Source organism: Petaurus breviceps, unplaced genomic scaffold, assembly GCF_028583685.1.
Source record: "Petaurus breviceps papuanus isolate PSGF00001 unplaced genomic scaffold, PetGlider_PUasm1.0 453, whole genome shotgun sequence".
NCBI classification, from domain to species: Eukaryota; Metazoa; Chordata; class Mammalia; order Diprotodontia; family Petauridae; genus Petaurus; species Petaurus breviceps.
In genome coordinates, this window is record NW_027186341.1 from 840 (window position 1) to 23,832 (window position 22,993).

At 38.6% G+C, this 22,993-nt stretch overlaps 1 protein-coding gene across 1 annotated transcript in view; it reads right to left on the reverse strand.

Annotated features, from left to right (window-relative positions):
- Positions 1-1,236: 1,236 nt before the first annotated feature.
- LOC138171582 (WAG22 antigen-like) overlaps positions 1,237-22,993 on the reverse strand; it is a 33,427-nt gene continuing 11,670 nt past the window's right edge. The window contains exon 2 of the mRNA XM_069101113.1: positions 1,237-2,628. Coding sequence (XP_068957214.1) covers positions 2,606-2,628 — 23 coding nt within the window. The 3' untranslated portion in view covers positions 1,237-2,605. The remainder of the gene's footprint in view (positions 2,629-22,993) is intronic.

Sequence of the window (22,993 nt, forward strand, 5' to 3'; positions counted from 1 at the left end):
AAAAGCAAAAAATAAAAGAAAATATGTCACTTTTCAGAGACTTCTCAAATTTACTAGATTAGAGATTCATATTGAATACATATTGAATACATGAATAATAATAAATATATCAAGAATCCTGGTGTTGAGAATCTTCTAACTGATAAGGTAGAATATAGCTTTTATTGTATATACTGCAGTCAAAGTCTAAAATGTGATGCCTCTAAAAAATATTACCGATCCAATTCAGTTTTGTCAACAAGTTCCAATCACCAGGTCTACATAAACTATATCCCAGGTCACTGAAGGAACTGGTGGATACAACTGCTGATCCGCGATTTGTGTGACACTTCACTGGGCTTCAGTTTCCTCATCTGTGCATTGAAGGGATTGGACTAGATGACCTGAGAAGTCCATTCCAGCTCTGAATCTATGATCCCATCCAAAATGTCTCCTTTGGTGATCTCATCAGCTTCTGCAGGTTCAAGGATCATTTCTTTGCAGACAACTCCCAAATCCATAAATCCAATCCTAATCTCCTTCCTTAACTCCAATACAGCATCACCATAATCTTCTGGATATACCAGCAGTTATTTCCAACTCTACATATTCAAAACTGATCTACTTATCTTCTATCCTAAATACACCCCTCCTCTATACTTCTCTATTTCCATTGAAGGTATCACCATTCTTAGAGTTCATCCAAATTCAGGATTCAAAACCTGTAATGGGAATGTAAATTTTAAAGATCTTCCCTGCCCCTAGGCTAAAGTGCACCAGGATCCTGGGGTGGGAGGCTTGTTTTTCAGTAGATACTTTTTGATTGGCCAGTGGGTCCAAAATGTTGTTACATTCTCTGAGCCAGGAGAAGGCTATATAAGCCCTGATGTGAGGCTTTGTTTTGGGGGCTCACTTTGAGAAGTGTTCTGTGATTTGATCTGTATTCTGGGAAGCAGTTGTGCAGGGCCCCCCCCATCCCCTTTGAAAAACCCAGATGTTGAAAGCCAAATGTTGATTTGGTATGGATGTAATGGTTGGACAATTTGGAAAGCTGTCTACTTGATCTGTTTCTGTCTTGATAATTCTGCCTCTGTACTTTGAAGTTCGGGTGCTGACCTTTTTCCCCTGAACTAGGTAAAGGATACATGTTTGACTGATTAAAGTAAGCTTGTTAACCCATTTTGAGTTGCTTTCCTTTAACAAAGCAGACCCAGGAACCTGTGTGAGCAGCCACCCTGAAGACTTGCTCAAAAATCTCCAGTGGCTTCCTACTGCTTCTAAATTGAAATATAAACCCCTCACCCTGAGCATTTAAGATCTGTCATTATATGGTTCCAGTCTATCCTTTGTATTACTTCCCTTTATATCTCCTAGGGCCTTTTGGCTACTTCATTCTAATAGTAAAGATGTCTCCTTATATAAAGTATAAGTGTACCCATTAAGACTTGTAAGGATTAATTAAGTCACATAAGTCATATTCATGAACTTGCCCTTGAAGAGAGAAAGACAGACAAGAAAGAGACAAAAAGAGAGAGACAAATCACAAAGAGTCAACACAGATCTCTGCTGGAATGGGGAGAAGCTTACACCTCTAAGTAGCCTACCCAGGAAACAACACAGCCCGACAAAAAGGGCATAATGGCAAAGGAATTCCTAGAGGAGAAGCCATATAGCTGAGGAAGCCCTGGATCAAGCCTTCTGGAAATGGAGAAATTTCTGGAAATTACGTATTTCCTAAGACCAACTCTAAGAGGATCATAGATCTGGAACTGGAAGGGACTTCAGGGCCATCTAGTCTAACTCCCTCTTTTTACAGATGAGGAACCTGAGGTCCAGAGAGGTGAAGGAAGTGTCAGGGGTGGGATTTAAACCCAAGTCCTCTGACTCTGGAGATAGAGCACTAATGCTCCTTCCATTATACTAGTAGTTCTGGAGCAGAAAAGGATGAAACCACAATACAGAGAAGCAAACCCTAATCTGGCCCTCATTGACCAGAGAATAAAGCTAATCCACATATAGCTGATTCATGTGGATGAGTTATATAGACTAGGTGGGGTCAGAGGAAAAGGGATTATCTATCAATACTGAATTCTTTTCCTTCTTAGAGAAAGATGAATGAAGGTAATAACTTTAGATCTGGAGAGTCATATTAAGTCCCTGGGGAGAAGATGTGCCCACCAGAAAAGGAAGGACTTATCTACATCATTATTGTGGTTAGATTTGTGTCCTTTCTGTTTTGAGCTTTTTTGTTTAATTAAATAAAGGCTGACCTGTAGCCTATGTATTATCAGTCTGAATTCTTACACTGGAAGCTGAGAACACTTTTATTTTTATGTAAAGATGCAGACAAGCTATTTTCTGATGCTTCTACGGAAGCTGCCCTCAAGACTGAATGTGCTCTATGTAAAGAGAGAATTGCATCCATGAGTCATGGGTTATAAAAACTCAAAAGGCACCATTTAGTGAATAAACCTAAGTACCTATGCCTTTCTAGCCCTTGTTCCATTAAATGAGCAAGTAGAAAATTTATTTTGCTTAGGAAGAGTCAAGACCATTATTATTAGGAGTTCAGCACTAAAAAGTAGAATCTATCTTACCTGATTATCCAATTTCAACTGCCGGAGCTTCATATTTTCATCTTCAAAAGCCCTGTTTAAAAAAAAAAAAAGGAAGAAAAAAACTGGTGAAAAAATTTGGCTAGCTTCATCTCACACATGTACCTGCCCCTCTGAGTTCTCTCACGTCAATTGATTTTGCCCAGGGAGATCCGCTTCTTAGATGTTCTTCATTCTATGTATGACCTGTCAAACAGAACCCACAGGTATTCTTGACAACATCTATGCTCTACTGCTCCAGCTCAAAGCCACCATGAGATTAGATCACAGACTTTGAGCCTATCAGAAATTACAGATCCATCATAGAGGGAAATTCTTCCTAAAAACAGCTTTTAAATTGCATTACTTTTTAGAGATGGCTCTAGACTACCCTAACACATCAAGAGATGTTCTTGCTCCAGCGCTACCAATTATTTCTTTATGCCCAAGGATATAATTTATCTGCATTTTCCTGGGTCTGAGGTAGTTATGTAATGCAGAGCTATCCTGAGATTTAAAAATGTTAAGATCAACCCAGTTAAATTTTGTGTCAATGTATCTGTAATTAATGATAAGGTATGGGCTCTGGGAGACCCCTCTGAGCTCTCCTTTAGTCCTTGAGGTACAGGCTCTTGAACTCTGATTAAATCATCTCATTTGATGAGGCATTTGCATGAGGCAATAAGCCTTACTTTGTGGCTGAGCCCAGGCCTCTGAACAAGGTTCTCAGGAAGTTACTAGACTTCCCACCCTTGAGTCTATCAAAGTGTGGATCCACCCTTGACCTGGCCTAGCACACCATTGTCTGTGGTCTCCAGGTGGCCTCCAGCAACTTCCCACCCTTAATTACTCATTGACCTCATTAACTCCTCCTGAAGACCCTCCCCTAGACCATCCCTAGATTCCTCCCACAACCTTCTGTATATGACCCCATCTTGTCTTCATGTTTGTGAGAGCACCATAGAATGACCCAGCAGACTTAGTCTGTGTCTAATACAAGCGAACTTTTAATAAACTTTACTTTTCTTTGGCTGAGAAGACTTGAGTCGAATTCATTTAGCAGGACCCAGCGTGTTGGTATTCTGGGGTCTCCAGAGCAACCCTAGCCCTTTTTATGGGTAATCTCTTCATTTTTATGATTTCCCAACCGGGAAACTGCTAATCTCAAGTTCTTCTCCAGCAGGGACTGGAAGGTATGTAAGCCTCTCTCTTTCCCTAGTACCTTGGAAGTACAGTTTTTTGTTTTGTTTTTATTTCTGTTTGTGTGTGTGTTTTGGGCCTGACCTCTCAGATCCCATTAGGTCAGACAGCTAGGAGGCTGTTTTGTGCTCAGCCTGACCTTAGGTTTTCGGTTCTATTTGGTTATTTTGGAGAACATGGATATGTGCAGTTTCTGAAGAATGGAAGATAAGGACAGAAGCCACATCTGGAAGTGTATGCCATATTCTTCCAATTCTCTTGGCACTAGGAAACTGGGAAAACTTCAGGTACTTTTTTGTGGGATTTTTTTTTGTTTGTTTGTTTTTCAAGGCTTACTCTCAAACCTTTCTTTATGAAGGAAGGTCTTTTACAACATAGGAAAAAATTTGTTTTTTTTGGAGGCCTTAAAAAGGAAAAGTTGGCGTTGTTTTGGGACACTGTTTGGCCTAGGTATAGCCTAAAAGATAATGAATCGAGGCCTGTTTTGGGGATTTTAAAAGATAATACTCTCTTGTAAAATCATACTGTTGCAGAGAAGGAAGATGGATTGAAGTTGCCTACTTAAAGGCTTTTGTTGAACTTTCTCAGAACAAGGTTCTCAGGAAACACTGTGAGATGCTTGAAGCTAGAGCCCCCTGGGGCAACGGGGACCAATTAAATGACCCTTTTCCTATGGCTTTGGCCCCAGCCCCTCCCCCCTCAGCAACTCCTGCTCAGGTCACTCAGGTAGCTTCCCCCAGCCCCTTCTTCTGTACCCCAACCCTTTTCCCCTTGGTTCCCCTTCCAATTCCTCTAGCCCAACACCCCTCATTTCCTGGCTCCTACACTATCCTTATCTCCTACCCTGCATATCCCAGCATGTCCCCTGCCCCCCTCAGGTACCCCTGCTCAGGTCCCAGCCACTGGTCTTGCTGAGGAGCCTCCCTCTGGAGAACCTCCCCCTGAGGCAACACCCACTCAGGCCTCAGGCCTATCCCGGAGGCAGTCATAGAGGTATCTCCTCTTCTGACCCCTTCCCCTCCTCAGATGCCAGCTGACTTTCCCCCTTGCCAGCCAGACCCCCGAGTCTTGCAGTCTGATCCAGTTCAGCCAGCACCTCCCCCCACCCCAGTCACTCTCTCACAGGAAGTCAGACTTCCAATCTCCCTTCCCAAGCCACTGTCCCCATAGAACCTTCAGGACTTTTTCCCTTAAGGGAAGCAGCTCTCTCATCAGGTGGGACAACTAGAGTGAATGTTCCATTCTCCATTTGGGATCTCAATCAAATTAAAGAAAAGTTGGGTAAATTCTCCAAAAACCCAACAAAGTTTACTGAAGGCTTTCGGGACTTATCCCTGCAATTTTGAGCTTTCTTGGGGGTGATTTGCATATCGTCTCTACCTGTTGTTCTACTGAGGAGAAGAGGAGAATCTGGGAAGAAGCCCCCAAATTTGAGGATCATTTGGCTAGCAATGACCCCAGAAAATACCCCCCAAGAATACCTGCTGTTCCCATTAGTGACCCAGGATGGGATTATCAGATCCAGGATGACTGGGACAAGAGAGACCATATGGTACTTTGCCTGTTAGAAAGCCTAAGAAGTGCATTTCAAAAGCAAGTAAATTATCAGAAAGTTAGAGAAATTTCTCAGACAAATCAGGAAAACCCCGCCCTTTTCCTAGATAAACTTGTAGAAGCTATTAAAAAGTATATAAATTTAGATGGTGACTATAGAAGGGGCAGCAATCCTTAACATACATTTTATTAGTCAGTCTGCCCCAGATATTAGGAGGAAACTGCAGAAATTGGCTATGGGACCCCAAACACCTCAGGCCCAATTACTGGAGGCGGCCTTTAGAGTCTTTAATAACAGAAACCTGGTTGCAGCAGAGGAGAAAGAACACAGGGAACAAACCTGAGACAGAGAATAAACTTGATTCTTGGCTGCTGCCATGGCCAGGAAAAGCCCCTCTAGGGGACCCCCTTGGAGGAAGCCCAGTCACTTGGGCAGTAGGGAAACCTGCTTTCATGTCCCAAGCAGGGTCACTGGTCCAAGGAGTGCTCCTCCAGGAGAAAGCCCCAGGAACCAACACCTCTAGAACCGAGCCCATCTGACCAGGAGGGTCATTGGAGGAAGGATTGTCCCCGAGGTTGGAAAAATGGTAAAGCCATCTCCTAGTACTCTGTCCTCTAGTGTCTCAAGACATAAAGTGAAGGGGAAGCATGGGGCTTGACAGTGCTCACACTTTCTCCATCTTTCACTGAACTCTGGACAAGCATTGAAGCTGAAGGTAAGGTTACCCACTTTATTATGCCTATGTTCTCTGTTCTAACCAACTGGTTCTATCTGAAAGGGGAAACATGGGATGTTTCCAGACCCAGTCCCCTGCCTACTTGAGGATCTGTTATTTGAACACTCCTTCCTTATGCTCTCCTCTTATCCTGTCCCCTGTTGGGAAGGGACCTGTTGGTGAAATTGGGAAGCCAACTTTCTCTAGTTAAGCCTCTCAGATCTCCCCATGGAATGTGGGAGATAGTTGAGTCAATAGTTGGGATCAGGAAATTCCTGGGTGAGCTACTTCTGCCACACCAGTATTTGTCTGACTCCTAGATCCTAAAGTGTTCCCCCAGAGTGGTTTATATCCAATTAAACCCAAGGCCTGGGAGGGACTGCAACCATTAATTGCTACTCAAGGCCCAAACCACCAGGTGAAAGCTTTTTTTTAAGCGATCGGGGTTAAGTAACTTGCTCAAGGTTACACAGCCAGGTGTTACTGGGTGGGTACCTGAGCCCGGATTCGATCTCCAGGTAATCCCAACACTGGAGCTGGAGCTCTTACTCGCTGTGCTACCTGGCCACCCCAGGTGAAAGCTTTTGAGAATTTGAAAACCAATATAGGAAAAACCTTTTACTCTCTATGATGATGGAAGGAGAGAACAGGCTTTGGGAGTTGCTGCCTGTTTTTGAAAACTATTGGATTCTGTGCCTGCTATTGCTTTCCATGTGTTAAATGTCCATGGAGCAATTTGGAAAGGAAAGGGATATCTGATGTTGTTTTGGCCTTGCCACAGTCATCTTTAATTCCAATCAAGGAAATTGTCTTTTCTCTATATTTTTTTTTGGTGCCTGTTTGGTCTTTGCTTAATCTCCTTGCCAGGTTTGTCTCCTCCAGGGTTCAAGTCATCAATTTCTGGATTGAATCCAAGTTCTCCAGCCCACTGGACCAGACATCATCCACATTACAGAGTCTGACCTCTTGAGTGTGAAGTCTGACTCCCTTGAACAGGACCCAGAGAGGCAGGGACAGCTCTACGCCCCTTGCCAGCAGGAAGCACTTTCAGAAGCTGAGACATTCACCCTTTACCCCAAAAGAATTTGGGTCCCATTTGTTTGAGGGGGGGGAAATGATGAGGTATGGGTTCTGGAAGCCCCCTTTGACCTCTCCTTGAGTCAAGAGGTACACGCTCTTGAACTCTGATTAAATCATCTCATTTGATGAGGCATTAGCATGAGGCAATAAGCCTTACCTTGTGGCTGAGCCTAAGCCTCTATTACTAGACTTCCCACCCTCTGTTACTAGAGTTCTCACCCTTGAGTCTATCAAAGTGTGGATCCACCCTTGACCTGGCCTAGCACACCATTGTCTGTGGTCTCCAGGTGGCCTCCAGCAACTTCCCACCCTTAATTACTCATTGACCCCATTAACTACTCCTAAAGACCCTCCCCTAGACCACCCCTAGATTTCTCCCACAACCTTCTGTATATGACCCAATCCTGTCTTCATGTTTGTGAGAGCACCATAGAATGACCTAGCACAGACTTACTCTGTGTTTAATACAAGCAAACTTTTAATAAACTTTACTTTTCTTTGGCTGAGAAGACTTGAGTCGAATTAATTTGGCAGGACCCAGCATGTTGGTATTCTGGGGTCTCCAGAGCAACCCTAACACTCTTTAAGGGTAATCCCTTCAATTAAAATCTAATAAACTCCATGGATTTAGATATGCAGCACTTTTTGGTTCTCCCATATCTTATTTTTGTATTTTAGAACACCCTGTATGCTCATAAGCAATTCCAAACTATCTAAACAGAATATTTTCTTAGCCAGTCTTTTAGTTCTATATCCTTATTTCACTTCCTCCAGGAAATCTGATACTGACACAAGGTGGTGAGGTATCTCAGTAAATCTTGAATCAGGAAGATAAGAACTCAAATTAAGACTCAGAATTTACTAGTTGTTTGATAATCAGCAAGTCTCAATCTGTCTGACTCAGTTTCTTCATCTCCGTGATAATAAGAGCACCTACCATACAGGGTTGTTGTGAGGATAACATGAGGTAATACTTGTAAGCTTTTTGTGAACCTTAAAAGCTATGTGAATGCTAGGTATTATTTATGAGTAGTAGTATTATTAAAGCTGTTAGATGGAAGAAGTTTAAACTATTTGATCCCAGAAGGCAGAATTAGAAGCAATGGAAACTACAGAGAAAGAAGCAAACTTGGGCTTGATATAAAGTAAAACTTTCTAACAAACAGAGCTATCTAATAATGTAATGGAACCACCTCAGGAAATAGTAACTTTTTCCTCAGTAGAGATCTTAAAGCCAAGGTTTGTTTGAGTCTGCATTAGACTATAGGGCCTCTGGGGCCCTTTTTCAACTTTCTCAGATTCTGTGATTCTATAACTATTAAGATCATTGCAGGGATTCTTTAAAGTCCCGGTCTCTACCTTTTGAGTAACCAACTACCTTTATCCTGGCATATGCCATGACATAAGATCAAGCTAGAAATGAAACAGACTGCCACAGAGCATGTTGTTATATAATATTGTTATTGTTACATAATATTCTCTGAAAGAATTGTCATGGGTACATATTTAATGCAGTATTACTCCATCACCATCATGTCCAACCTTCAAAACTGTACCAGAGTTAAGGTTCTTTCATGAAAAAACAAAAACAAAATTCCAGAAGTATGCCACAACCTTTGCTATAAAATCAGACTCTTTAAATATTTCCCTCAAGTTTCTATGGATGAAGAAATTACCACACAAACTAGATGTGTCTTGAATGCCACACCTAGATGCCAATCAACCAAATAACTTTTTTCAAGCTTGGGCAAGTCGAACATAACAGCCAAACAAATTGCATATAATCAAAGGACTTTGAGCTCTCTGGTACAGACACTAAATATATGTTGTGCAATCATACCATCTAAGTGCCTTTAATGTCTCAAAACGACATACTTTGATTAAGCCATCCAGGACAGTTTAAATTACACTTTAGAAACAGCAGCAAAGATAATTTGTATACTTACAGTCATAATGAACAAGAATTCTCTCTGAAACAGAAAAAGATCTTGCAGAATTTGTGGGATTTTTTCCCCCTCATTTTTGTCATAGTAAAGGCACTCAGTAATAAATCTAAGTAAATCTAACTAACCTTGATTAGTTATATTAGTTATATATAATAGAACAGGACAGAAAGGATTCCTGATTTTCAATAAGAACAAAGTTTAACAACTACATGAAAGACCCTCGACTTTAGTTTTCATGAAAAGATATGGAAACAAAATCTTTCAAATGCTCTAAATGAAAAAGAAAATATTCAAGGGTTCATAAATCTTGGAGAAACATGGCAAACTATCACCAAAGATGATGCTCACATGATATCACTCACTGCTCTCTTGACACTGACCTATGGGTCAAAGTCTGAGCTGAGGTTGCTTGAATAAATTGCCACTGCTGTAAACATCTTTCTTACTAAAATATTTTAACTTCAAATATTTTTACAGGAATCCTTCCCCAACCCCTCTTAATTCTAGTGACTTCCCTCATTAATTATTTCCTATTCATTCTGTATATAGCTTGATTTGAATATATTTGTTTACATGTTATATCCCCATTAGATTGTAGGTTCTTTGAGGGCAGGGATTGTCTTTTGACTCTTTTTGTATCCCCAATGCAGCACAGCGCTTGGTATATAGCACGTACCTAAATGTTTACTGATAGATGGATACCATAAATATCAATAGATATAAACCTTTTCAATAAAATCTCTTTAGGGGAGTGCTCCTTAATAATCTTTAAGGGACTAAAGCCAAAAAAAATTTTAGAACCACTGTTCTAATACATCAGGGCCATTTTCAATCAATCAACAAATGAGATTTCTTACATTTTTTCCCCTCTTCTTTCATTTGTGATTTTGTTCTAATAATTCAATATGTCTCTTGAGGTTATTTTTGTTTGGTCTATTATAGCTTTCAGGGGACTCCATTTCTTAGGTAAGGTTTATCACTTTTTCTTCTAAGCATTTTATTCTGCTTCCAGTCCTTGCCTTAAGAGCTTTTATTTCATTTTTTTTTAAAATCTCTTGCTTCATTTCTTTTAGGTATGTAGTCCTTTTAGAAAAAACTATTTTCTCACTTTGAGTCTCTGCTTTCAATTTGTAGAGTTAAATTTGCAATAATTTTTTGATACCAGGTAGTGTTTTCTTGGATTTACTCATCTCTTCAGCTTTAGTTCCTGAATTAGGGCTTTATGCCAGGCTAGCCTCCATCTCTAGTAGCTCTTTTGGTTGGCTCTACTGGGTCTGCTCTGAGTTCCCTGAATTCTTCTATCTCTATCTCCCAAGTTAAGTCCTCCTAGATCTTTAAAGTTCTGAGTGCTGGATCTTCAGGGTCCTCTCTGGTATGTCAGAACATAGTATTAGGGGCATCAGAGATCTGACTGCTGGAGAAACCACATTGCTTTGGTCTCTGCCAGATGCTGCCACTCCCCAAGGCTTCCTACCTCTCCACCATGGGACTTTTTCAGGGATTTCTCTACTTTTCCTGCCTTGGACATAGAACCTTGCAGGTAACCCATGTTCCTAGTGTCTGGTTGCACTGAGGCCCTGCACTGGTGCTGGCTTTGCTAATAGAGGCCTCCAGATAACGTTTTTGTGCAATTTTGAGGCAGAAGTCCCTTAATTTCATTTTTACTTGGATTTCTTGATCATTCATATAATGGTCTAGTATGAACTTCAGGATTTTGCAAAATGTCAATATTCGAGAGCTGGACCATCTAGGCAGTCATCTTGGCAAGAAATCTTTCCCTGGCTTTAGTAATGAGCATAATACACTAGAGTCCTTCAAATTTATTAGAGAGAGAGAGAGCTAGCCAAGAAGCCAGGAAGCCCTGGGTTCAATTTTCACCTCTGACATATAGCAGCTATGTAACTCAAGGCAAGTCACTGAACTTGTCAGTGCTCTAGATCAGAGTATCCAATATACATGCTGACCAAAAGAGCACCCTGCCAGAATTATATCAAAATATAATTGAGAAATATTTAACAAAATAAATAGAAATAAAATAAAACAAAGGTAATGTTAACATATGGTTTTCCAAGTCACCACCCAATATCTACTGGAGTTTGCTGCCTCTTTTATAGGAAACACTCTAACACTATAAACTGCAGAGAAGGTGCTGACCAGCACTGGCAGAGAGAGTTTCAGGTCTAGTGCCTAACTTTTATCCTTAAGAATGGGCTAATCTCCTTAATAGTTATATAATTCTGGTCAATGAATAATAACACATTTGAATTTCCATGACTTTCATTATAATTTTGAAGTACAAGGTTTAGTTAATATTTGTACACACTAATTCTGTTTAGACTTTTACAACAAAACTAGAAATAGATTTGTCTTTCAAATGAAAGTTTCTTAATAAATGTTTGTTCAATTTGTTGTTTGTACTATATATAATTCAAGACTTTACTGTGGATCTTCTGATAACCTTTATAAATCACTTAGGGCATATTTCATAGTATCTTAGGAAATGAGAGGGAAGGGGCAGTGAAATATGGAACTAATGAAGAAAGAGAAATGTTGTAATCAAGATCAAACAACCATGTTCATTTTAAAATCTGGGTTACTTGATTCCCAGTTCATAATCTACCCCACAGACCATGTTACCAAATGAAGCTAAAAGTTTCAAGATAACAACATACCAAAGACAGAGTGATCTCATACCAGGCTCCCTCAGCTTACAATCGGTATATTTATCTAGCTGCCAATGACACAAAATTTAAACAGTTGCTGAAGACCACATGTTTCTGCTACCTATATCATACTAGATAATAAGTATGCTGCAATCAGTACTTAGCTATAATTTGACTACTGGTAGAAGGCATAAATAAATAGGCTCCTTCTGTTGTGCTTCTGCCAAACACACAGCAAGATGAGACTTAATAAATGTTTTTCAATCTATACTGCCCCTGAATTTTTACTTTACTGACTATAATATGGTATATTATTTTTGTGAGCAATCAACTTAATTTGGAAAGTCTATGAAGCAATTTTTTGACAAATTATTAAATCATTATGAATTATCCATCCAATTTTAAGCATTTGGGTTGCTGTTTCCTTTTATTTTAAAGGTGAACTGAATCCTTTATCATTTATAAATATGCTACCAATGATATATTTCATTCCTGGAAATTATAGGTAGGAAAGGGGAAAGAAAAGTTATATATCTATGTACTTTACTATATAATAAATGCAGATAGAACATAAGATCAGAGATTTAGAGCTTTATGGAACCTTTAGTTTAGTCTAAGCCACTCCTTTTACATGTAAGGAACCTAAGGTCAGGAGAGGTTAGTTTACTTGGGTTCACAGTTAGTAAATAGTAGAACCCAGTATATTCAGAGCACTATGTTTATAATTTTAGTGCTCTTTATTTAAAATGAGTCCCTGACATCATATAACTTATAACCTACTAGGAGAATGGAATATACAAAAATAACTCTAATATAAAAATAATAAAAATTGTCAATGCATAAAAGAAGTACAAAACACTGAGAGGTATTTTGAGAGATTCCTTTGTCACTGAAAGGAAATTTTATGGGGATAAACCAGGTAAGTGGGAATAAACTGAAAACTTCATGGAGAAGGAGCATATGAAAACCTGGGGAAGACTTGTATGAAATGATGCAGAGTGACATAAAAGTTAGCAGGAAAACAATTTACATAATGACAACAATATTGGAATGGAAATCAACTTTAAAATACTTCTGAGCTCTGACCAATGTAGTAACCAATCACAGCTTTAGGGAAGAAACATAGCTCTCTTGGCAGAGAATTGATGACTAGAAGAAAGAGACATATATATACAATGTATTCATTTGTTTTAACTATATGTATTGGTTAAAAGGGAAGGTTTTAATGGAGAAGGGATTCTGACAGGTATACAAAAAAAAGAAAGAAAGAAGCAAAATGAGACATACATTTTTAAAAATTACCATTGGCTGTTTTTTTTTCTTCTTGACTATACTTACTGGTTACATGGGGAAGAAATGAATTAGTTGGCAGTGATGGAGATAGTTTTAAAAAAGTAGCCCAATAATAAAACATCTAAAAAATACACAAAGAAAATAACTTTAAAAAGTTACTAACATTCTGGAGAACAATTTGGAACTATGCTCAAAGGTCTATAAAACCATGCATATCCTTTGACCCAGCAATACCATTGCTAGTCTATATCCCAAAGAGGTTTAAAAAAAAAAAAGGGAAAAGGACATATTTGGACAAAAATATTTATAGCAGCTCTTTTTATGATGGCTAAGGATTAGAAATCAAAAGTATACTCATCAATTTTAGAAGAGTTAAACAAGCTGAGTTACATGATTGTGAGAGAAGAAAAAACAAGCAGGTTGATTTCAGAAAAACCTGGAAAGACACATGAAATGATGCAAAGTGACGTGAAGAGAACTAAGAGAATGTTATACACAGTAACAGCAATTGTATGATGAATAACTGTGAATAACTTAGCTATTTCCAGTAATACAATGATCCAAGACAGTCCCAAAGGACATATGAAGCATATTATTCACCTCCAGAAAAAGAACTGATATTGTCTGAATATAGACTGAACCATACTATTTTTCATTTTCATTTTTTAAATTTTATTCAAGTCTTTTCATACAAAATGACTAATATGGAAGTACATATTTGTACTTGTATATTATATATAATACATGTGTATATACATATTACATGCCATATATAATATATGTATATATAATGCAATATACATAATTGCCTATGTATAACCTATGTCTGATTACTTATTGTCTCAGGGAGGGGGGAAAGGATAGAATATGGAACTCAAAACTTAAAAAAAAACACAAATGTTAAAAAAATTAAAATGCTTTTGAGGAAAAAAAATTTATTAAATATGAAAAAAAAAGACATTGTGAAGGGGACACACACTAGAATTTTGTTATTGACTCATTAAATTTAACACATACTTTAAAAACAAACTGCACTGAAGTTCAATTTCATTTTTCTTTACAAAGAAAGACTAAAGAAATGTGTTTGCTGGTTTATAATAGAAAAAATTTAAAGAAAAAGAGAAAAAGAAAATTGTCATTAATAAGAATGAAATTGAACATTTAACTTTCACAAAATATTTAGCAATTGCCTTCTTTGTGCAACACAGTAAGCTAGGCATATGCCTAGTGTTATATTCAGGAAGCAGAATTTAACTAAAAAACATAAATGAGGATGAAGCTTTTCACCACTGTTAACATGTTAGGATACTATGGAGGTAGTTAATGAGATAAATTGGAAACCTCTAGAAAATATGACTAATCCACAATGTATTTTCTTAAGCATTTTTGTTTTAACTTTGGTAGACTAATGATATACACTATCTTTCACTGGGAATTCTCTGTTTTCACTACCACTGAACAACCTCCAAAGCAATGCTTCTGCTGAATTCTCAAGAGACATATAATATGGTGACTTGTTTGAGGGGTTTTAAGTCAATTCTTCTAACAACTCAAAAGGATAAAAACAAAAGACAGGACTTTTAAAAATTACAAATATTAAAATTCTCATTCCAGGGTTCTATTTACCTGACTTCTTTAGACTTATATGGAGGATTTTTTCATCAAAGCATATTAGATGGAGGGTATTTTCATCAAAGCATATGGTGGATCTAAAATAATATAAGGAATTATTTTGCATTATTCTATTTTAAAAAATTCAAATGAATCTACTACAAACTTGGAAATACTCCTGGAATCTGTAGGATGTCCAATTACAATATGTAGTGTATAAAGATAAATGGCCAGTCTCTCTTCTCCAGTGTCTACTGTTAAGTTTTCATTAGGCTTAGTTGTCACCCAGATAGTGACAGCCTCTCATTTCCATCTCTTCCTAAGGTAACCAAAGGCATCATTTCATTCCAACTCTGGAGCCCATGATTCCTATAAAGTGTCAGGAGGACATGCCACTGATTGCCAATTCCACCTGTACTTACAATGTGGAACAAGATGATGGAAGAGGTGTACTAAGGAACTCTTGGTAGTACTGTGAATTGGTTTAGATTTTCTAAAAGCCAAGTCATTTATCTGAACGTACCCTTTAACCCAGCGATACCACTACTATCATTACCAAAAGAATCAAATGAAAAAAAGGGAAGAATCCATAAGTTTATTTACAACAGCACTTTTTGTTGTGGCAAAGAAGTGATCAATTAGGGAATGGTTGAACAAACAGGAGGCAGCCAGGTGACATAAAAGGATAGTCCAGAACACCTGAGTTCAAATCATACCTCATTCACTTATTAGTTGTGTGATCCTGGACAAATTACTTAAACTCCTTGGGTCTCAGTTTTCTCACATGCAAAATGAAAATAATAATGGCATCTATTTCTCAAAGATCAGTAAATAAAGGTGATATTATATGTAAAACACTTTGCAACCAGGTCCATTATGTCACTTCTCTTGGACAGACCCAACAATGCCACTTCTATGTCTGTATCCCAAAGAGATCATATAAATAGGAAGAGAACCCATATGTACAAAAATATTTATAGCACCTCTTTTTTGTGGTGGTAAAGAATTAGAAATTGAAGGGATATCCATTAATTGGGGAATGAATGGCTGAATAAGTTGTGGTATATTAATGTACTATAAGAAATGATGAGCAGGCAGGCTTCAGAAAAACCTGGAAAGACTTACATGAACTGATACTGAGTGAAGTGAGCAGAACTAAGAAAACATTGTACACAGTAAAAGACACATGGTTCGATGACTAACTCTAAAAGACTTATGTCTTCTTAGCAATGCAAGGATCTAAGATAACTCCAAAAGACTCATGATGGAAAATGCTGTCCACATCCAGAAAAAGAACTGTGGAGTCTGAATGCAGATCGAAGCATATTATTTGCTCTTTCTTTGTTTGTTCTTTCTTGTGGTTTCTCCCATTGGTTCTAATTCTTTACAACATGTCTAATGTGAAAATAGGTTTAATATGAATGTACACATAGAGCCTATATCAAATTACACATCATCATGGGGTGGAGGGAGGGGAGAGATGGGGAGAAAATTTGGAACTCAAAATCTTATGCAAATGAATCTTGAAAACTAAAAATAAATAAATGTATTTTAAAAAATGAACTGGGCCCAGAACTGAACAGAGGAAGGGAGCAGCCTGAATTACATTTGGAAAATTATAAAATGCTTTCAAGAAGCCTCAAGCTTCTCCACAAAACTTTTAATATCAACATCCTCCTAAACATGCTTTACTACTGTGAATAATAGATTTCCATAATCTACTACAGATCTACCTTATTTTACTGCATTTCATAGATAATTGCAGGGCTTTTGGCTTTTTTTTTTAAACAAATTAAAGGTCTGGGGCAACCCTGTGTTGAGCAAGTCTATTGGCACCATTTTTCCAACAGTATGTGCTTACATCATGTTTCTGTGTATTTCTGTGTAATTTTTGCAATATTTCAAACCTTTTATCATTATTATTTATTTTCGTAATCTGTGATCAATCTTGTTTTGGGGCACCACAAACCACATCCAAATAAAGAGTGTAAACTTAATGGTTAAATGCTATATGTGTTCTGACTGCTCCACCAACTGGCCATGCCCCCATCTGTCTTCAGGCTTCCCTATTCCCTGAGACACAACAATACTGAAGAATGTTACACAGACTTAGTTGATAAAGTAGTGGCAGGGTTGGAGAGAACTTACTCCAATTTTGAAAGACATTCTACTGTGGGTGAAATGCTGTCAACCAGCATCACAAGCTACAGGAAAATCTTTCATGAAAGGAAGAGTCAATCAATGAGGCAATCTTCATTGTTGTCCTTATTTTAAGAAATTGCCACAGCCACCCCAACATTCAGCAACCACAAACTTGATCAGTCATCTGCCATCAACATCAAGGTAAGACTTGCTGAAGGGTTGGATGATACTTAGCATTTTTTCACCAATAAAGTATTTTTAAATTAAGGTAGGTGTGTGTGTTTTTAAAGGGGGTACAGCTAGGTGGCACAGTTGATAGAGCACCAGGCCTGCAGTCAAAAAGACCCCTTTCTGAATTCAAAAGTGGCCTTAGACACTTACTAGCAGCATGACCCTGGGCATGTCACTTAACCCTGTTTGCCTCAGTTTCCTTATCTTCAAATAAGCTAGAGATATGGCAAACCATTCCAATATCTTTGCAAAGAAAACCCCAAATGGGGTCATGAAGAGTCAGATATGACTGAAACAAATGAACAACAAAAACATTGTTTTTTTGGACATATTATTGCACACTTAGTAGACTACAGTACAATGTAAACATAATTTTCATATTTACTGGGAAACCAAAAAATTGGTGTGACTTCCTTTATTTGTGATATTTGTTTTATTGTGATGGTCTGGAACTGAATCTGCAATATGTCTGAGGTATGCCTGTACTTTAAAATAAGAGAGTTGTATTTGGAACAAACAGATTCTTTCAGAAAACTAGAAACATTTCAAAGGAGTATAATGATGTAGAATATTATGGAAAAATTGCATGTGGTTCTTTGAGACAAAAAGTATTTTAAAAGAGATATATATTACCAGAGAAGGATAACAACAGCAATTGGGTTTATATAGCTTTTTAAAGTTCACAAAGCACTTTACAAATACTCTCCCATTTAATCCTCACAACAACCATATATGGCAGGTGCCATTATCTCCATTTTACAGTAGAAAAAACTGAGGCAAACAAGTTAAGTGACTTCCCTAGGGTCACACAGCTGGTCAACAACTGAGGCTACATGTTGTAATGTAATGCCAAGGAAAGGCAACTTCCCAAGGTTCAAAATACTGGCATAGGTGCTCTCCATTTTATTCAGTGACAAATTAAGAACAGAGAAGGTCAAAACATGACATCATTCAAAATACAGCATTTACTAAGTGGGATTAAATAATCTCCAAGTACTACCCCACCCCAGGACCTTCCAATCATTCAATCAATTACAAAGTCCCTGTTCTAAATACTACTCCACCCCTAGGCTGTACCTTCATTTAGTCCATCACAAAGGCCCTCTTCTCAAATGGAGATTAGTTTCCAATCATAAGTAAAGTACATTCATTTGTTCAATCATAGAACACAAAAAGGTCAAAAGTTCCCCACCCCTGGATCACAATTGAATCTACCCCAGAGTTACATCAAGTTTAAGCACAGCACTTAATACCCAAATGGAGGTCTTTTCTTCATCTTGACAAGAGTCAAGTTCTCAGCAATCTTAGTTCCTGGGGAGACAAGGCTTAGCAAGGCCATAAGATACATTGCCAGTCCCTTCATTAATTCATCCTCTGTCTGTAGAACAGTCCTAGAACCCCTGAAAACATTAGCAAAACCCTCTCCCAGGATTTCTGTAAACATACAACAAGAAAATCCTTCTTCAGGGCTTCTGAACCAACAGAAAGGTTCCCAGACCCCTGCAACAACAGCACTGTCCTTCACCAGTGGACAGTATTCACTCTGTCTGCAGGACAGTCTCCAGACCCCTGCAACAACAGCACTGTCCTTCACCAGTGGACAGTATTCACTCTCTGTCTGCAGGACAGTCTCAGGAGCTCTTAGCCAACAGCCAGGTTCCAGGAATTCTTCAACAAAAGGACTGTCTTTCACCAGTGGACAAATCTGGCAAAACAACATCAAAACAGACAGACAAAGTACCAGCAAAACAGCCATGTCTCCTCAGTCCTTGGCAGCTCAGGGGGCAGGTCTCAAAAGTCCAGGGCAATTCAAAGTGGCCCCCAGCAATTCTCTCAGTTTCTCTCTCTGCCTCCAAGAGGGTGCTGCTTCCAAAAAGTTCTTGTGCCTCTCTCTTGTCTCTCCAAATCTATGTCACCAGCTCCTCCCAGTTCGGGACTCTCTTTTTACATCAACAAGTCCGTCCCACAGGTGGGATTAACAAGCTCTGGGTTTTAACACAATCAATTTGAAAACCAAGCCAATACAGGGGAATCTTTATATTCCATTACTATCACACATGTGAACTCAAGTTCTCCAAACTCCAAGCTCAGCACTCTATCAACTGCACAACCAACTGATTCCCTCTTGATATGAACTCCTGGGAAAACTGGAAAGCAGTTTGGCAGAAAGTAGGCTTAGACAAACATTTTATAACATATTTGACAATAAATTCAAAATGGATATGTGACTTGAATATTAACAATTAAAAAATTGTAAGAGAAGCAGACCTTTCATAGCTATGGGCAGGAGATGAATTCTTTTTTTTTTTGGAGGGCAATTGGGGTTAAGTGACTTGTCCAAGGTCACACAACTAGTTTTTATGTTAAGTGTCTGAGGCTAGATTTGAACTCAGGTCCTCCTGACTCCAGGGCCCATGCTCTATTCACAGTGCCACTTAGCTGCCCCCAGGGGGATGAATTCTTAACAAGAATAGAGGAAATTACAAAAGATTAAGTAGATAACTTTTATTGTACACATTGAAAAGGTTTTGAACAATCAAGAATAATGTATTTTGGATGAGGGAAACAGTCAAGGGAGAAAAAAAAACCTCTGTATCCCTATTTCTTGGATAAGGGTGTTTGTAAAACAATATAAAAGAATGCTCCAAATCACTGCTAATAAAAGGACTGTAAAAGACAATGCTAGACAGTTTGTGGAAGGACTGTTTGTGAATTAATACAACCATTCTAAGAAGCAATTTTGAATTATGAAAATAAATGGCTATTGTTTGAACTGGAGATTCCACTGACTGCCAGTCACATATCCCAAGGGGGTCACTGGATGAAATGAAAGACTCCACATTTTCTCAAACACTAATAGCAGTCCTTTTTGTGGTAGCAAAGAACTGAGGAAAATAAAAGAACTAGATACATAAACTGGAGAATGGCTAAACAAATTCTGGTACACAATATAATGACTATTGCTATATTATTATATAATTGATATTAAATTGCTTGCCTTCTCAAGGAGGGAAGAGGGAGAGAATCTGGATTTCAAAAAATTTTTAAAATGATTGCTATAAGAAATGATGAGCTGGCTGATCTTAGAAAAAAATTGGGAAGATTTGTATGAAATAATGAAGAGTGAAACAAGCAGAACCAAGAGGACATTGTATACAGTAATAGCAATCTTGTTCAAAGAACAGCTGTGTTGAGCATTACAAATCCTCAAATTAGCTACAAAGGAAGATGCTATCCACCTCTAGAGAAAGAACCAATAAATACAAGTATGCTTAGCATGGTTTTACATATACTATACATATGTGTGTATGTGAGTAAAAATGGCGGCTTTCTCTGGTGTGGGGTGGGGAGGGAAGGAGTTTGGAACTTAAAATGTAACCAAAAAAAATTAAATTTGAAAAATGTTAAACAAAAAACTTTCTAGGTAATTGGGAAATATTTAAAGAAATACACAAAAATTTATTTTAAAATATTACAAGAAATTTGAATATGATAAATGCAAAAAAGTATTGAAAGACTTGTAAGAACCAATTAAAAGTAAAGTAAGCACAGTCAAGAAAACAATATATATAATGACTACAAGGTAAACAGAAAAAAAAACCACCACAAAATAATAAAAAATTAATCTGCAGAATAACAAAGAACATAAGGGAAGGGCCAAAGAAGAGATAAAAGAAAACACCTCCTCTCACTTCTCTATAGGGGAGGGGATTCTCTGTGGTGTGAAACATCACACACACACATAATTAAGTATTAATGGGTTTTGCTGATCTTCCTTTTTTCTTTTTAAAATTTTTGTTGAAACAGGAGATAAGATGGCAGAGTAGAAGCAGGACCTCCGTGCGGCTCTGGTTTCACCTTCCCCAATCCATGTAAAAGGGGACTCTGAACAAACTTTGGAGCTGCAGAACCCACAAAATGACACAAAGAAGCTAACCTCCCGCAGAGAACAGCCTGGCAGGCTGGCAGGAAGCGGCCAGCACGGCACTCTGGGAGCCCAGCCCAGGCCCTGTGAGCCAGAGGTTTTAGCCCCAGGGTGGGCCTGACCAACCACAGGCTGGAGGGACTCCAGATCAGCAGCAGCTGTGGCCATTTCCAGATTTATCAACACATAGATGTGAAGGACAAAGTGAGAGGTCAGTGCAGTATGGACTTTGGGACCAGTAGTTGGGAGAGCATCAGCTTTTGCCCCTCGGGGCAAGCTGTTGAGATGCCTTGGCGCAGTGCTACGCCAGTGCCATGTGGCAGCTTCAGCTCCTGGCCTGCAGACTGTTGGGGGACCAAGTGACCAGTCTGAGGGGTAATCGCTCTTGCTTTTAACCTGCTTGGATCTGGATTGCAGTCTAGGGTGGAAGTCCTGGGGTGTGTGACCAGCTTGCCAGAGTGTGTGGAGGCCTCAGAGAGGACACTCAACTAATACCTCCAGCAGCTGAGAAAACCCCAGCGTTTGGGATGAAAGCTCCCCTGTCTGGTGGCAGAGTCCTACTGTGGCAAAAAGCCCAGGGATCAAGTGACTGAGGGGTGACATGACCAGGCAAAGGAAGCAAAGCAAACAGAAGAATCTAACATTAGACTCCTATTTTGGGGACAAAGAGGAGCAAAGCATGGAACAGGAGGAAGACAGTGAAGTCAGAACTCATGCACCAAAAGCTTCAAAGGAAAATACGAGCTGGTTACAGGCCATAGAGGACCTTAAGAAGCAGATAAGAGAAGTGGAGGAAAAATTGAGAAGAGAAATGAGAACGATGCAAGAAAATTACAAAATGAGAATCCACAGCCTAACTGAGGAAAATCACACCTTAAAAAAGAGACTAACTCAATTGGCAAAAGAGACTCAAAAAGGCAATGAGGAGAGGAATACCTTAAAAAGCCGAATTTGCCAGATGAAAAAAGAATCTCATAAGCTCAAAAAGGAGAATCATTCTCTCAGATTTAGAATGGAGCAAAGGGAAGCTAGTGACTTTATGAGAAATCAAGATGCTTGTTAAACGGATCCAAACAAATGAAAGAATAGAAGGCAATGTGAAATATCTCACTGGAAAAACCACTGACCTGGAAAATAGATCCAGGAGAGATAATTTAAAAATTATTGGACTACCTGAAAGCCATGATCAAAGAAAGAACCTAGAAATCATCCTCCAAGAAATTCTCAAGGAAAATTGCCCTGATGTTTTAGTACTAGAAGGCAAACTAGAGGTTGAAAGAATCCACAGAATATTATAGCCAGGTTCTGGAATTCCCAGATCAAGGAGAGAATATTACAAACAGCCAGGAAGAAACAATTTGAATATTGTGGAAACACAATCACGTTAACACAGGATCTGGCAGCTTCTACACTGAGGGATCGAAGGTCCTGGAATATGATATTTTGGAGGGCAGAGGAGCTGGGATTAAAACCAAGAATCACCTACCCAGCAAAACTGACTATCATGTTTCAGGGGAAAATATGGTCATGCAGTGGAATACAGGACTTTCAAGCATTCTTAATGAAAAAACCAGAGTTGAATAGAAAAACTGACATTCAGATACAAGAAGCAAGAGAAGCTTGAGAAGGTAAAGAGGGAAAAGAAATCAGAAGCCACGTATCAAAGTTGAACTATTAACATTCCTACATGGAAAAATGATAATTGTAACTGATCAAATTTTTCTGGGACAGGAGGGAGGGAAATATAGTCAGTCTTTTACAATATATCTACAATGTTAATGTTTTGCATTAGCTACACATATACAACCTACACTGAACTGCTATCTTCCCAGTAAGGGTGGGTGTGACAAGGGAGGAAGGGAATGAACCTGGAATTCAAAGTTTTAAAATCAAATGTTTAAAATTATGTATATATATATAATATACATACTATTATTAATACTATTTTACATGTAGTTGGGAAATAAGATATACAGGCACTGGGGCATAGGGATCCACCATGCCATACTGGAAAAGTCTAAGGGGCCATGGGAGAAGATATGGGAGAGAGCAGATTGGA